Source organism: Salmo salar, chromosome ssa25 (assembly GCF_905237065.1).
Source record: "Salmo salar chromosome ssa25, Ssal_v3.1, whole genome shotgun sequence".
NCBI lineage: Eukaryota > Metazoa > Chordata > Actinopteri > Salmoniformes > Salmonidae > Salmo > Salmo salar.
Genome location: NC_059466.1, coordinates 2,323,296 through 2,337,425, shown reverse-complemented (window position 1 = coordinate 2,337,425; position 14,130 = coordinate 2,323,296). Strand labels below are relative to the sequence as shown.

The 14,130-nt window shown below is 41.4% G+C and overlaps 1 protein-coding gene across 1 annotated transcript in view; it reads left to right on the top strand.

The window, feature by feature from the left end:
• Nucleotides 1-14,130, top strand: part of LOC106586046 (Krueppel-like factor 12) — a 166,381-nt gene that overhangs the window by 35,398 nt on the left and 116,853 nt on the right. The window contains exon 2 of the mRNA XM_045707797.1: nucleotides 7,687-7,768. Within this exon, the coding sequence (XP_045563753.1) occupies nucleotides 7,687-7,768 (82 nt within the window). The remainder of the gene's footprint in view (nucleotides 1-7,686; nucleotides 7,769-14,130) is intronic.

Here is a 14,130-nt window from a genome sequence, read left to right as displayed (position 1 = left end):
TATCCGAATAGCGGCGTTTTGTTCGTGCGTTCCAGACACTATCCGAATGGTAAATAAGGGTCGCGCGCGTGGCGCAATTCGTGACAAAAAAAATCGAAATATTCCATTACCGTACTTCGAAGCATGTCAACCGCTGTTTAAAATCCATTTTTATGCCATTTTTCTCGTACAAAAGCGATAATATTCCAACCGGGAATATCCTTTTAGGTAAACAGACAAAGGAAAAGAAAGCTTCGGTCGACGCGGGCACGAGCCTGAGTCTCACAGTAATGTAACCAGCCACTACCCAAACACGCTACTTTTTTTCAGCCAGAGCCTGCAAAGCCACGATTCAGCATTTTGCCGCCTTCTGAGAGCCTATGGCAGCCGTAGGAAGTGTCACGTTATAGCTAAGATCCTCACTCTTCAATAAACAGAGACAAGAAGAACGACACCTTGTCAGACAGGCCACTTCCTGCATGAAATCTTCTCAGGTTTTTGCCTGCCATATGAGTTCTGTTATACTCACAGACACCATTGAAACAGTTTTAGAAACTTTAGGGTGTTTTCTATCCAAAGCCAATAATTATATGCATATTCTAGTTACTGGGCAGGAGTAGTAACCAGATTAAATCGGGTACGTTTTTTATCCAGCCGTGTCAATACTGCCCCCTAGCCCTAACAGGTTAACCTCTTACATCTAGACGTTCCGCTAGCGGAACACCTGCTCCAGTATCCAATGATAGGCGTGGCGCGAATTACAAATTCCTCAAAAATACAAAAACTAAAATTTTTCAAACATATGACTATTTTACAGCATTTTAAAGACAAGACTCTCCTTTATCTAACCACACTGTCCGATTTCAAAAAGGCTTTACAGCGAAAGCAAAACATTAGATTATGTCAGCAGAGTACCCAGACAGAAATAATCAGACACCCATTTTTCAAGCTAGCATATAATGTCACAAAAAACAAAAACACAGCTAAATGCAGCACTAACCTTTGATCTTCATCAGATGACAACCCTAGGACATTATGTTATACAATACATGCATATTTTGTTCAATCAAGTTCATATTTATATCAAAAACCAGCTTTTTTACATTAGCATGTGATGTTCAGAACTAGCATTCCCACCGAACCCTTCCGGTGAATTTACTAAATTACTCACGATAAACGTTCACAAAAAAACATAACAATTGTTTTAAGAATTATAGATACAGAACTCCTTTATGCACTCGCTATGTCCGATTTTAAAATAGCTTTTTGGTGAAAGCACATTTTGCAATATTCTGAGTACATAGCCCGGCATCACAGGGCTAGCTATTTAGAAACCCAGCAAGTTTAGCCTTCACCAAACTCCGATTTACTATTAGAAAAGTTTGATTACCTTTGGTGTTCTTCGTCAGAATGCACTCCCAGGACTGCTACTTCAATAACAAATGTTGGTTTGGTTCAAAATAATCCATAGTTATATCCAAATAGCGGCTTTTTGTTCGTGCGTTCAAGACACTATCCGAAGTGTAAATAAGGGTCACGCGCACGACGCATTTCGGGACAAAAAAAATCTAAATATTCCATTACCGTACTTCGAAGCATGTCAACCGCTGTTTAAAATAAATTTTTATGCAATTTTTCTCGTAAAAAAGCGATAATATTCCGACCGGGAGTGGTGGTTTTCGTTCAAAGAGAGAAAAAATAAACAATGGAGTCGACTCGTGCATGCGCCTCAGTTTCATAGTACTGTGACTGGCCACTATCCAAACGCGCTGTTTTTCAGCCAGAGCCTGCAAAGCCACGATTCAGCTTTTTGCCGCCTTCTGAGAGCCCATGGGAGCCGTAGGAAGTGTCACGTAACAGCAGAGATCCCCTGTATTGGATAGAGATAATTAAGAAGGCCAAGAAATTGTCAGACAGGCCACTTCCTGCATGAAATCTTCTCAGGTTTTGGCCTGCCAAATGAGTTCTGTTATACTCACAGACACCATTCAAACAGTTTTAGGAACTTTAGATTGTTTTCTATCCAAAGCTAATAATTATATGCATATTCTAGTTTCTGGGCAGGAGTAATAATCAGATTAAATCGGGTATCCATTCAGAGAGAGAAAGAAAAACATGGAGAAGTCTCGTGACCACGCATCTCAATCTCACTGTCCCCAGGCTGACCACTCACAAACAGAGCTGTTGTACTTTGCGCAGAGACAGCAGACACCCCATTCCACTTTCTGGCGGCTTTAGAGAGCCAATGGAAGCCTTAGAAAGTGTCACGTTACAGCACAGATGCTGTAATGTTGATAGAGATGCAACAGAAGGACAACAAATTGTCAGACAGGGCACTTCCTGTATGGAATCTTCTCAGGTTTTGGCCTGCCATATGAGTTCTGTTATACTCAGACACCATTCAAACAGTTTTAGAAACTGTAGAGTGTTTTCTATCCAAATCTACTAATTATATGCATATTCTAGTTTCTGGGCTGGAGTAGTAACCAGATTAAATCGGGTACGTTTTTTATCCGGCCGTGAAAATACTGCCCCCTATCCCAAAGAAGTTAACTATTTTTTTTCAACTGCATTGTTGTTTAAGGGCTTGTAAGTAAGCATTTCATGGTTAGGTCTACATCTGTTGTATTCGGCACATGTTAGAAATACTATTTTATTTTATTGTGTCCTTGTCATCTTGTCATTCTTCAGAACCATTGTGGAGTACAACGGCTGTGCAGGTGCCTTATTTTGCGCAGAGGGAGGAATCACTTTGTTCATGGTGCCGGCCAATTACAGTGAAGTGAAGAAATTGCCCATGGTGACATTTCTCCCCTTGCCATTGTAAGGTTCCACAAGCCTCATTACCACATTTTTTGACACTCGCTCACCTGTTGCCTGATGTGGATATTTTCCCAGATATTGAAAGCCGTTCAGCAGGTACAATTATGCACACTCAGAGAGTAGACTGATAAGACTATTTCGATTTGGTTGACTGATATAGGGTACATACCATTTTGAGATAATAAATAGAACAAATCAATACAATAGAATGGCCCGCCCTGTTCTTCAATCACAATTGGTGATTACATAATTATGCATTGTTCACTTCCTGTCGCTCATCAACTCACCCATTCACCTACTTTCTCCCCATCATACTTTACATAATTTATTTACTTATCTGTTATGCGTCTAATTCATTTCTGTATAGTTTGGTTCAGTTTCGAGGCAATTATTGGTGTGATTGGGAGGAGGGTGCAACAGGGGAAAACCTTAAACTGGTTAAAACTCCAGTTCTGTTTGTGATATTAAGATTCTAACAATACCGTAAATTCCGGACTATAAGCCGTAACTTTTTTCCCACGCTTTGAACTTCGCGGCTTAAACAATGACGCGGCTAATATATGGATTTTTCCCACTTTCAAATTTGTGGGTCCTGACAGCGTGGAGCATTGTCAAAAAATCCACTATCATCAACGGGTTTCGAAAGGCTGGACTGCTGCGTGTTGAAGAGGGCTCAGCGGGGGATTTGCCTCCAGATGAAAGTGACGAGAGCGACAATGAAAACGATCCAATATCAGATGAAGCAATTCTGAGGCTATTCAACTCCGACACCGAAGGAGATAGTTTCAGTGCACAGGAGGAGGAAGGTGGTGACCAATGACTTTCTTGGTAGGCTACTGTTTACTGCTATTTTTTATTTTTTGTTACAAGCTGTGTTTCATTAAAGCCTATTTATTTTTGTTACACGCCGTGTTTCGTTAAAGCCTATTTATTTTTGTTACAAGCCGTGTTTCGTTAAAGCCTATTTATTTTTGTTACAAGCCGTGTTTCGTTAAAGCCTGTGTAAAGTTAATTTGTTTCAATGTACCGGTAGGCACCTGCGGCTTATAGACATGTGCAGCTTATTTATGTTCAAAATAATATATATTTTTTAAATTCAGTGGGTGCGGCTTATATTCAGGTGTGCTTAATAGTCTGGAAATTACGGTAGACTTATTTAGGAAAAGTCAAGAACGGAGGGGTGCATGACTTTAAAAATGGTAGAGTAATACATATTTGTTTTATTCATAGCAGTCAAAATGACTGCTTTAGCAGTTGTAGAGTTAAACATGGTGTATGTCTGTGAGGTGATCAATTGAAAGGAGAGAAAAAACCTTTCTCATGGTGCATTTCCACTAGGACATCCCCTCACACTAGGGTGTCGCCAGTGTTTTATGTTAAGGTCAGCTCTAGTGTTATTGTGTTTCCATCAGGATCATTAAAGTTCACAGTTAGCCATTGATACAGTATGTAAATGGAGGCTGAAAAGTACCAGTGGCCTGGGCTTGACTCCAAGTTAGAGCAGGTCCACCGAAGCCATGGCCCAGTACAGTAGATGGAAACAGTAAAGTCTGAGCCTTTAGGCTATCAGCCTGAATACCCGGATAACCACATGCACACAAACCACACGGAACCACACTTCATACGTGATGAGTAACCTTGCATGAGACATTACGTGTGTGTGTGTGTGTGTGTGTGTGTGTGTGTGTGTGTGTGTGTGTGTGTGTGTGTGTGTGTGTGTGTGTGTGTGTGGGTCTGAATCCCCCAAGTAGTCCTGGCTTTGGAGCTATTGTATTGTTGTCCAGGATGTCCTTCGGCTGTAGGTCTTGGGCCTAGATAGCGTTGCTATGGCAATCATGGGTGGAGCCTCACTCCAGCCTCTAGCAATGTGAGGAGGAGGAGAGGGGAGCAAAATAGAGCGCTGATGGCGCATTGCCACTAGGAATTTACCCTGGTGTTTTACACACTTCATACTAATGCTGAGGAGCTGCCCACATTATTGGATGAGTGTTCTTTGTGTGTCTGTTATTGTGAGAGGTTTCTGTGGGGCAGATTGATGGCTGATTGGTGATATGGATGTATGGTGTGTGTGTTTGTACTGTATGCTTATGTGACTGTGAAGGATATAGTAAGATTCCGATTTAGTAACACATACATAGTACTTTCTTGTTTCAAATATGCTTTAGGGAGTGAACATTATTTATAATAAGGGTTACATGGAGAAAATCAGACCTCTCTGAAATATAAATGGATGGTCCTCCCTTTAGCAAAAAATACTTTACCTAAACTCTCCCTGAATGCTAAAATAAAAAGGAAAATAACTCCCCTATGCACAAAATAATAATTAAAACAAAGTGGATAGCAGAGAACATGTCTACCGTGAGAGCCCTTTAAATATGCAGTTTTAGAAACTGTTCGTCTTGTAAGCATTACATGGTAATGCCGAAATTCTGATAGAGCACAGGACTACGGGCCAGAAGGTTGTGGGTTCGCTGACCACCATGGACAAGAGTAGGGGTTGAGAGATCTCTTTTATGTTAAAAGCATTGCATGAACCTACCATCGTATTTGAATGTCAGAGAAAACATTGCCTTTTATAAATAAGCTGATGTGAGTTAGACCTTTAAACAGGTCAACATTCACAAGACGGCAGGGCCAGATGGACTACCAGGACGTGTACTCCGAGCATGCGCTGACCACCTGCCAATTGTCTTCACTGACATTTTCAACCTGTCCCTGACCGAGCCTGTAATACAAATGTTTCAAGCAGACCACCATAGTCCCTATGCCCAAAAACACCAAGGTAACCTGCCTAAATGATTACCAACCCGTAGCACTCACGGCAGTAGCCATGAAGTGCAAAGGCTGGTCATGGCTCACATCAACACCATTATCCTAGAAACTCTAGACCCACTCCAACTTGCATACCGACCCAAAAGATCCACAGATGATGCAATCTCTATTGCACTCCAGACTGCCCTTTCCCAACTGGACAAAATTAACACCTACGTGAGAATGCTATTCATTGACTACAGCTCAGCGTTCAACACCATAGTGCCCTGAAATATCATCACTAACCTAAGTACCCTGGGACTAAACACCTCCCTCTGCAACTGGATTCTGGACTTCCTGATGGGCCGCCCCCAGGTAGTAAGGGTAGGTAACAACACAACTTCCACGCTGATCCTCAACACAGAGGCCCCTCAGGGGTGTGTGCTCAGTCCCCTCCTGTACTCTGTGGTCACCCATGACTGCATGGCCAAGCACGACTCCAACACCATCATTAAGTTTTCCCGACGACACAACAGTGTTAGGCCTGATTACCGACAATGATGAGACAGCCTATAGGGAGGTCGTCAGAGACCTGGCAGTGTGGTGCCAGGATACCAACCTCTCCCTCAACGTGATCAAGACAAACGAGATGATTGTGGACTACAGGAAAAGGAGGACCAAGCAGACCCCCAATCTCATCAACAGGTCTGTAGTGGAGCAGGTTGAGAGCTTCAAGTTCCTTGGTGTCCACATCACCAGCAAACTATCATGGTCCAAATACACCAAGACAGTCGTGAAGAGGGCATGACAAAGCCTATTCCCCCTCAGGAGACTGAAAAGATTTGTCATGTGTCCTCAGATCCTCTAAAAGACCCCCCTCTTTTACGCTGCTGCTACTCTCTGTTTGTCTATGTATATATTACCTCAATTACCTCAACTAACCTGTGCCCCCGCACATTGACTCTGTACCGGTACCCCCTATTGTTATTTTACTGCTGCTCTTTAATTATTTGTTATTTAAAAAAAAAAATGTATTTTTTACTTAACACTTATTTTTCTTAAAACTGCATTGTTGGTTAACGGCTTATAAGTAAGCATTTCACTGTATGCTCTACCTATTGTATTCGACTCATGTGACAAATAAAATTCGATTTTATTTGAAAGCTTTGTATTTATTATGGATCCCCATTAGCTGCTGCCAAGGCAGGGGTTCCTGGGGTCCAGCAAAATTGAGGTAGTTTTATACAATTAAAAACATTACATTGCATTTCACAACACATTAAGTGTGTGCCCTCAGGCCACTACTCTACTACCACATAAAACACACAATCCCGTGTGTACATGTGTGTATATTGCTTGTGTCTGTGCTTGTGTCTGTGCCTCTTTTCCATAAGGTGTATTTTTATGGTTTTTTTTAATCTGATTTTACTGCTTGCATGAATTACTTGTGGAGTCTGTGCCCAGACGAATTGAGGATGTTCTGAGGGCAAAGGGGCTGCAATTAAATATTAGGAAGGTGTTCCTAATGTTTTGTACACTCAGTGTATATTGCTCTAGTCAAAAGTAGTGCACTATTTATGGGATATGGTGTTGAGATGCATACATATTGTATGGTTGTGCCAATATAAATTAACAGGATCTCCATGGTTGTGCTCCTGTGCATTAGTTTTATGGGAATATAGATATGGTCACTATGCTGTATGTCTATTACAAATTGATTATTTGTAAACATACCGGAACAATCATGCAGACAAGTGATGTCAGTGAACACAGTAGTAACAAACAGAAAGCTGTGACTTGTTTAGACAGAGAGAGAGTGGACTGTGTGTGTGTTCTTATATGTGACTGTTTCTTGGTATATGTCATTGTGCTTACGTTTATGTTTGTCAGTGTACATACAGGATGTACAGCACAATGCCTGGCTATTTAGCTAATTGTAAGCATTTAAGCCCTAAGCATGTGTAAGTGTGCCACTTTCTTTATTTTTACACAGTTTACTGTTCTTTTAGTTAGAAATACAGTAAAAAGCATGAGCTGACGTACGATACTATGTGTGTCAAACTAAGATGCTTAGTCATGGTCAAACTCAGCGTCCGTCTTACACCGCCTCCCCCTTCCTCTCTTCCTCCACAGACGGCCCGAGAACAGGATGTTAATGCTTGATGGAATGCCTGCAGTCCGAGTCAAAGCCGAGCCCCTGGAATCGGAACAAGGGGTAAGAGAGCAGTTGTTTTCCAGACAACTCCCTTTTTTCCTTTCTCCTTTCTTTTCTTCCCTCCTCCCTGCAATAGGCCTATAATTACTCCCAGGCTTGAGAGGGAGAGCGAGGGAGAGAAAGAGAGAGCGAGGGAGAGAAAGAGAGAGCGAGGGAGAGAAAGAGAGAGCGAGGGAGAGAAAGAGAGAGCGAGGGAGAGAAAGAGAGAGCGAGGGAGAGAAAGAGAGAGCGAGGGAGAGAAAGAGAGAGCGAGGGAGAGAAAGAGAGTGCGGAGAGAGAGAGGGGGAGAGAGAGGGAGAGAGGGCGAGGGAGAGTGAGATTGAGTGACAGAAAGAGGGAGGGAAGTAGAGAAAGAGAACGAGGGGAGGGAGAGAAAGAGAAAGAGGAAAGAGAGTGCAAAGACTTGGAGGAGTGGTTGGAGAGTGGTGGTGAGGAGGAGAGGGCCAAAGCAGCTGGGGTAGGAATGTATAGAAGACTTACTGTGAGGTTGCTGTAGCCATCAGGGAGTCCATGTTGGCAGAGGGAAGATTTCAATTCCATACTCCTCACATCTTCTGTCCTCTCTCCTCGTCTCTCAAAACCAATTGGATGAGAAAGCCAGACGTCCCTCCCCTCTGACCTTCTCCTCCAATGGGTTTTGAGAAGGAGGCAAGGGGAGAAGAGAGGACGCAACGAGTATGCAATTTAAGATTCTCCCAGAGTCACTGCTTCAGGGAGAGACGCAAGGAAAACTCCCCAAACTAAAAAACTAAAGTCTTGCTCTCTCTTTCTCCCTCCAATTCAAAATCAAAACACACACACATGCACGCACACACACACACACACACACACACCACAGTCTCAGCACTGGCGTACTAAAAACCCTGCAACCCCACATGGCCCACGGGCTCTGGTTGCTGTAAAACTGCAACATTTTCTCTCAGCCTCATGGAAAAATGTGTAGAATAACATGAAATTTGCTTTGAAATTGCCAAACTCTCTCAGCCTCAATGCAAAATGTGTAGAATTTTGCATCCATCTCTCTGTCCATCTCTCACACGCCTACACACAGTCTCTCTCATCCTTCTTTCTCTCCCACCCTGTCTCTCACTATACCCCTCAGACAGACTTTCTGTTTCAACCCTCTCTCACTTAAGTTCAATTCATAACTGGCATGAAAAGTAAATGTAGATATATAGTCAGAACAAATTGTAACAACTGCTTCAACAATTTTGTTATACTGTAAGTATGTAACAATATGAGTCCTAGCAGAATAAGAAGTGAAAAACAAAGACTCTCTCCCTCTCTCTCTGTCTCGATTATCTTAATACACTTCCTGTTACATGATGCTCTTGCCGCCTGAGCATACCTTCCCTCCAAACTGTGTGACCACACAGTATGCAAAAAACGAACACTTTTCATAGGCGTTAAGTCTGTTTCATCCTTTGCTTTTCCATTAATTTGCATAATCAGTTACCTTTTAATTTAACCTTTATTTTGACAGGGAGTCAATGCTGAAACCAAGGTCTCTTTTCCAGATGACACCTGTATAGCACAACAATACACATTAAAATACAATAAACACATTAAACTACACATTCATATACACATTATTATGCACAATATGCGAAAAGCAAAACACAATGATAAAAAAACAGACACATTCTTTAGTAAAAAGGTCCCCTATCAACCATCTGAAATGCCCGAGAGGCCCCAATTCCTCCAATTTTAAAGTGCATTGTAGATCATTCCACACGTAAGGTGCAGAAAAACCAAAAGAAGATCTAAGATGCACTTTGACGGGCTGCATGCTGTAGTGAAGTGAAGTGTAGGTCTTGTACCATTCCTCTTTGCTGCAGGCATAGCAGTTTGTAATTTTGTCATTGCAATTAGTTTTGGCCGCTGGGTACTTTGTGTACTATTACAGGAGTCCAACGTTATTTTATATTATTGTTTTTCCCCAAACATAAGTTAAATGCTCTTTGGTCTAAAAATGAGTCAGCTAAAGTAGAGACATGAATTGGTCTTCTGCTGTGCAGAAGCTGTTGCTAGGTTACAACAGAGCTTTGTGTAGCGGTTACAGCTGTGTGTATGTGCATAAGAGTCCAGCCCATGTTTTATTTTTAGTGATAGCTGTCGTCAGTATATCCAGCTATGATTTATTTTCCTTCATGTGTTGTCAATAACTTGTTGATTCTAATATATTTTGTAATCGCAGACATAATGTCCGTGATAGGCTTGGGGATCAATTCTGAATTAGGTTGGGAACTGGTCTAATTCCAATTCAATTCATGAATTTGAATTGGCCACACCCCACAGGAAGCAGAATTGGAATTGAATTTCAATTCAAGGAAGTAGAAATTGATGAAATGAAATTAATTTACATTCAAATGACTAATTTATTACATACATCATCATGCACCTGTCTATGGTTATGTTTAAAACCTCTACGGGATCGGTGTCCCTCCACCGGGAAGGTTGAGCTAACATGTGCTAATGTGATCAGCATGAAATTGTAAGTAACAAGAACATTTCCCCGGACATAGACATGTCTTATATGGGCAGAAAGATTACATTCTTCTTAATCTAACTGCACTGTCCAGTTTACAGTAGCTATTACAGTGAAAAAAGACCATGCTATTGTTTGAGGAGAGTGCACAACATCCAAAGACTTTTATCACGGTGACTGGTTTGATACATTCACCTCTGAAGGTAAATAATGTACTTGCATTCAGTAATCTTGCTCTAATTTGTCATCCTGAGTGTCCCAAAGATAAATGTAGCATAATTTTGTTTGATAAAATACATTTTTATGTTCAAATGTAGGAACTGGGTTCTACAGTTTGAACCCCTGCTGTGTCTGGCTCCACACCCACCCTGTGAAAGTTAGAGTATAAGCTAATGATGCATCATGTATGACATTCCTGGCAGTGTGTAAACTTAATATACAAAATGATATGATAATACAACATTTTTCTGTAGTTATGTACTTGAAAATGTATCAATTGACCAATTCGGCACATTTAGGCAGACTTGATACAAAATATTGTCCAGTTTTGAAATGCTTCACTGGATCAATCTGAAACTTTGCACACACACTGCAGCCGTCTAGCAGAAAACAATCTAAATTGCGCCTTAACTGCAATAATGCGTTATGGCCTTTTTCTTCCATGTCAAAGACGATGGAAAAAAACATCCACAAAGATGCATGTTGTTTTGTTTGTATTACCTTTTACCAGATCTAATGTGTTATATTCTCCTATATTAATTTCAAATTTCCACAAACTTCAAAAGTGTTTCCTTTCAAATGGTATCAAGAATATGCATATCCTTGCTTTCCGTTCCTGAGCTACAGGCAGTTAGATTTGGGTATGTCATTTTAGGTGAAAGCTGAAAAAAAGGGTCAGATCCTTCCATGTTTTGAAAATGTTCATTTAAAAAATAATCCTCCTAAACATAGTTTTAAATAATGACAGTGGTCTGGAAATACTGTAAGATTATTTTGTAGGTTTTCTGTAATAATTTATAATTCACTTACATGTAATTAAATATGATGAAAAAATACATTTCCCAGAAAGCATTACATCAAACACTCCAGAATGGATGGGAACAACCTAACATATTATGACAAACATGCACACAGAATACTGTTTGACATATTTGAAATCGTATCTGGATTCGTTAGAAAGATGTGGCGGATGCTTTTTTAGTCACAATATTTGTCAAAAGAATGAGACTCATATGTTTAATGTCCCAGTTGAATTTCTATGAAATGGTTAAATGCTACTTACTTTGATTCAAATTCAATTCAAATTCTGGTTCCTGTGTGTGGCCAGTGGTGGAAAAAGTAGTCAATTGTCATACTTGATTAAAAGTAAAGATACCTCGATAGAAAATAACTCAAGTGAAAGTCACCCAGTAAAATACTACTTGAGTAAAAGTCTAAAAGTATTTGGTTTTAAATGTACTTAAGTATCAAAGTAAAACTATAAACCCCTTCAAATTCCGTATATTAAGCAAACCAGATGGCAAAATGTTGTTCTTATTGGGGGGATGGATAGCCAGGGGCACATTCCAACTTTCAGACAGATTAGAGGCAGTAGGGATGACCAGAGATGTTCTGTTGATAAGTGTGTGAATTTGACAATTTTCCTGTCAAAATGTAATGAGTTCTTTTGGGTGTCAGGGAAAATGTACATTATTTTCTTTAGGAATGTAGTGAAGTAAAAGTAAAAGTTGGCAAAAATATAAATTTAAAAAAAGTAAATTACAGATACCCCAAAAATCTTCTTAAGTAGTACTTTAAAGTATTTTACTTAATTACTTTACACCACTGGGCATGGCAATTGAATTAAATTCAGAAATTCCGAATTGACTCAAACCCTGGTGTGTGATATAAACTGTAGATTTTAAGGATTACTTCTTAGAAATTTACAATAAGAAGAAACACGTTTTTATTTACCTGTCTAAAGCATTCTACACTGTGGACCACTCATTACTTATTCAGAGGCTTTCATCAATTGGTCTGGACCAGGCTGCTTGTAGCTTTTCAGCTACACTCCTTGTCACTCCTGTCATTTGCCAAAGAGAAGGGGCCTTCAGCCATCTTCAAATATGAACATTCTATCATTAATGAGATTGAGGAGATCAGATGATATAATCCTGATTCGATAACCCTCACAGCTACCATCCAATCACAATGTAGATATAAATTAGACTATGAAAACATTGTAACTTAATTCATGAATTTGATTGGAAACATTCTAACAATGGGCATTTTGACGTAAAACATTTCATTGTAAACATAAACATTGAGTGTGGGAGAACAGGATTTCCGTTTGTATTGCATTTTGATCAGATCACACTAGATAAACTCTCACCAAACTTCCCCGCCAGTTCATTGCTGCTCCAGTTTCAACTGTTCTGCCTGCGGCTATGGAACCCTGACCTGTTCACCGGACGTGCTTGTTGCACCCTCGACAACTACTATGATTATTATTATTTGACCATGCTGGTCATTTATGAACATTTTAACATCTTGACCATGTTCTGTTATAATATCCACCCGGCACAGCCAGAAGAGGACTGGCCACCCCTCATAGCCTGGTTCCTCTCTAGGTTTCTTCCTAGGTTTTTGTCCTTTCTAGGGAGTTTTTCCTAGGGAGTTTTTCCTAGCCACCGTGCTTCTTTCACATGCATTGCATGCTGTTTGGGGTTTTAGGCTGGGTTTCTGTACAGCACTTGGAGATATCAGCTGATGTACGAAGGGCTATATAAATAAATTTGATTTGATTGCGAAACCTGTAGCCTATTTTATATAGTGCATTCAAGAGCAAGGTGCTTCCTTCCTCGAATATATACTGAAGAAAAATATAAATGCAACATGCAACAATGGGTGAGTTAGTTAATATAAGGAAATCAGTCAATTGAAATAAATTCATTAGGCCCTTGCATCAATCCAAACCTGTGTTTGTGGGAGGTTGTTTTCTGTTTAGCATTCTGAGCCTGACAGAACTGTGCGGTTTCGTTTTTTCGCCGTTTGTTATTTTGTATTTGCCTTGAAATAAATTATCATGAACACTTACCACGCTGCGCTTTGGTCCACTTCTCCTTCTAACGACGGGCGTTACAGAACCTCCTACCTAAAATGGACCAAGCAGCGTGGTCAGGAGGAGTGGACATGGGAGGAGATCCTTGATGGCAAAGGGCCCTGGATGCAGATTGGGGAGTATCGTCTTCCAAGGGAGGAATTAGAGGCAGCAAGAGAGGAACGGCGACGATACAAGGAATTAGCACGGCAACGACGGAAGCCTGAGAGGCAGCTCAACATTTTTTGGGGGGGGACACACAGGGAGATTGGTGGAGTCAGGGTTTAGACCTGAGCCAACTCCCCGTGCTTACCGTGGGGAGCGTGTGACCAGACAGGCACCGTGTTATGCGATGATGCGCACAGTATCTCCAGTGTGCATTCACAGCCCAGTGCGTCCTGTGCCAGCGCCCCGCACTTGCTGGGCTAACATGAGCATCCAGCCAGGACGGGTTGTGCCAGCCCTACGCACCAGAGCTCCAGTGCGCCTCCACGGCACAGTATATCCTGTGCCTGCTCTACGCACCCGGCCTCCAGTGCGTCTCACCTGTCCGGTGAGACTGGTTCCGGCTCCACGTACCAGGCCTCCAGTGTGGCTCCCCGGCCTGCTAAGCCCTGTGGCAGCTCCACGCACCAGCCTGCCAGTACGTCTCCTCAGTAAGGGGAGACCTGTTCCGGCTCCACGTATGAAGCCTCCAGTGATGATCCATGGCACAAAGCCTCCAGTGATGATCCATGGCCCAGAGCCTGTAGTGATGATCCATGGCACGAAGCCTCCAGTGATGATCCATGGCCC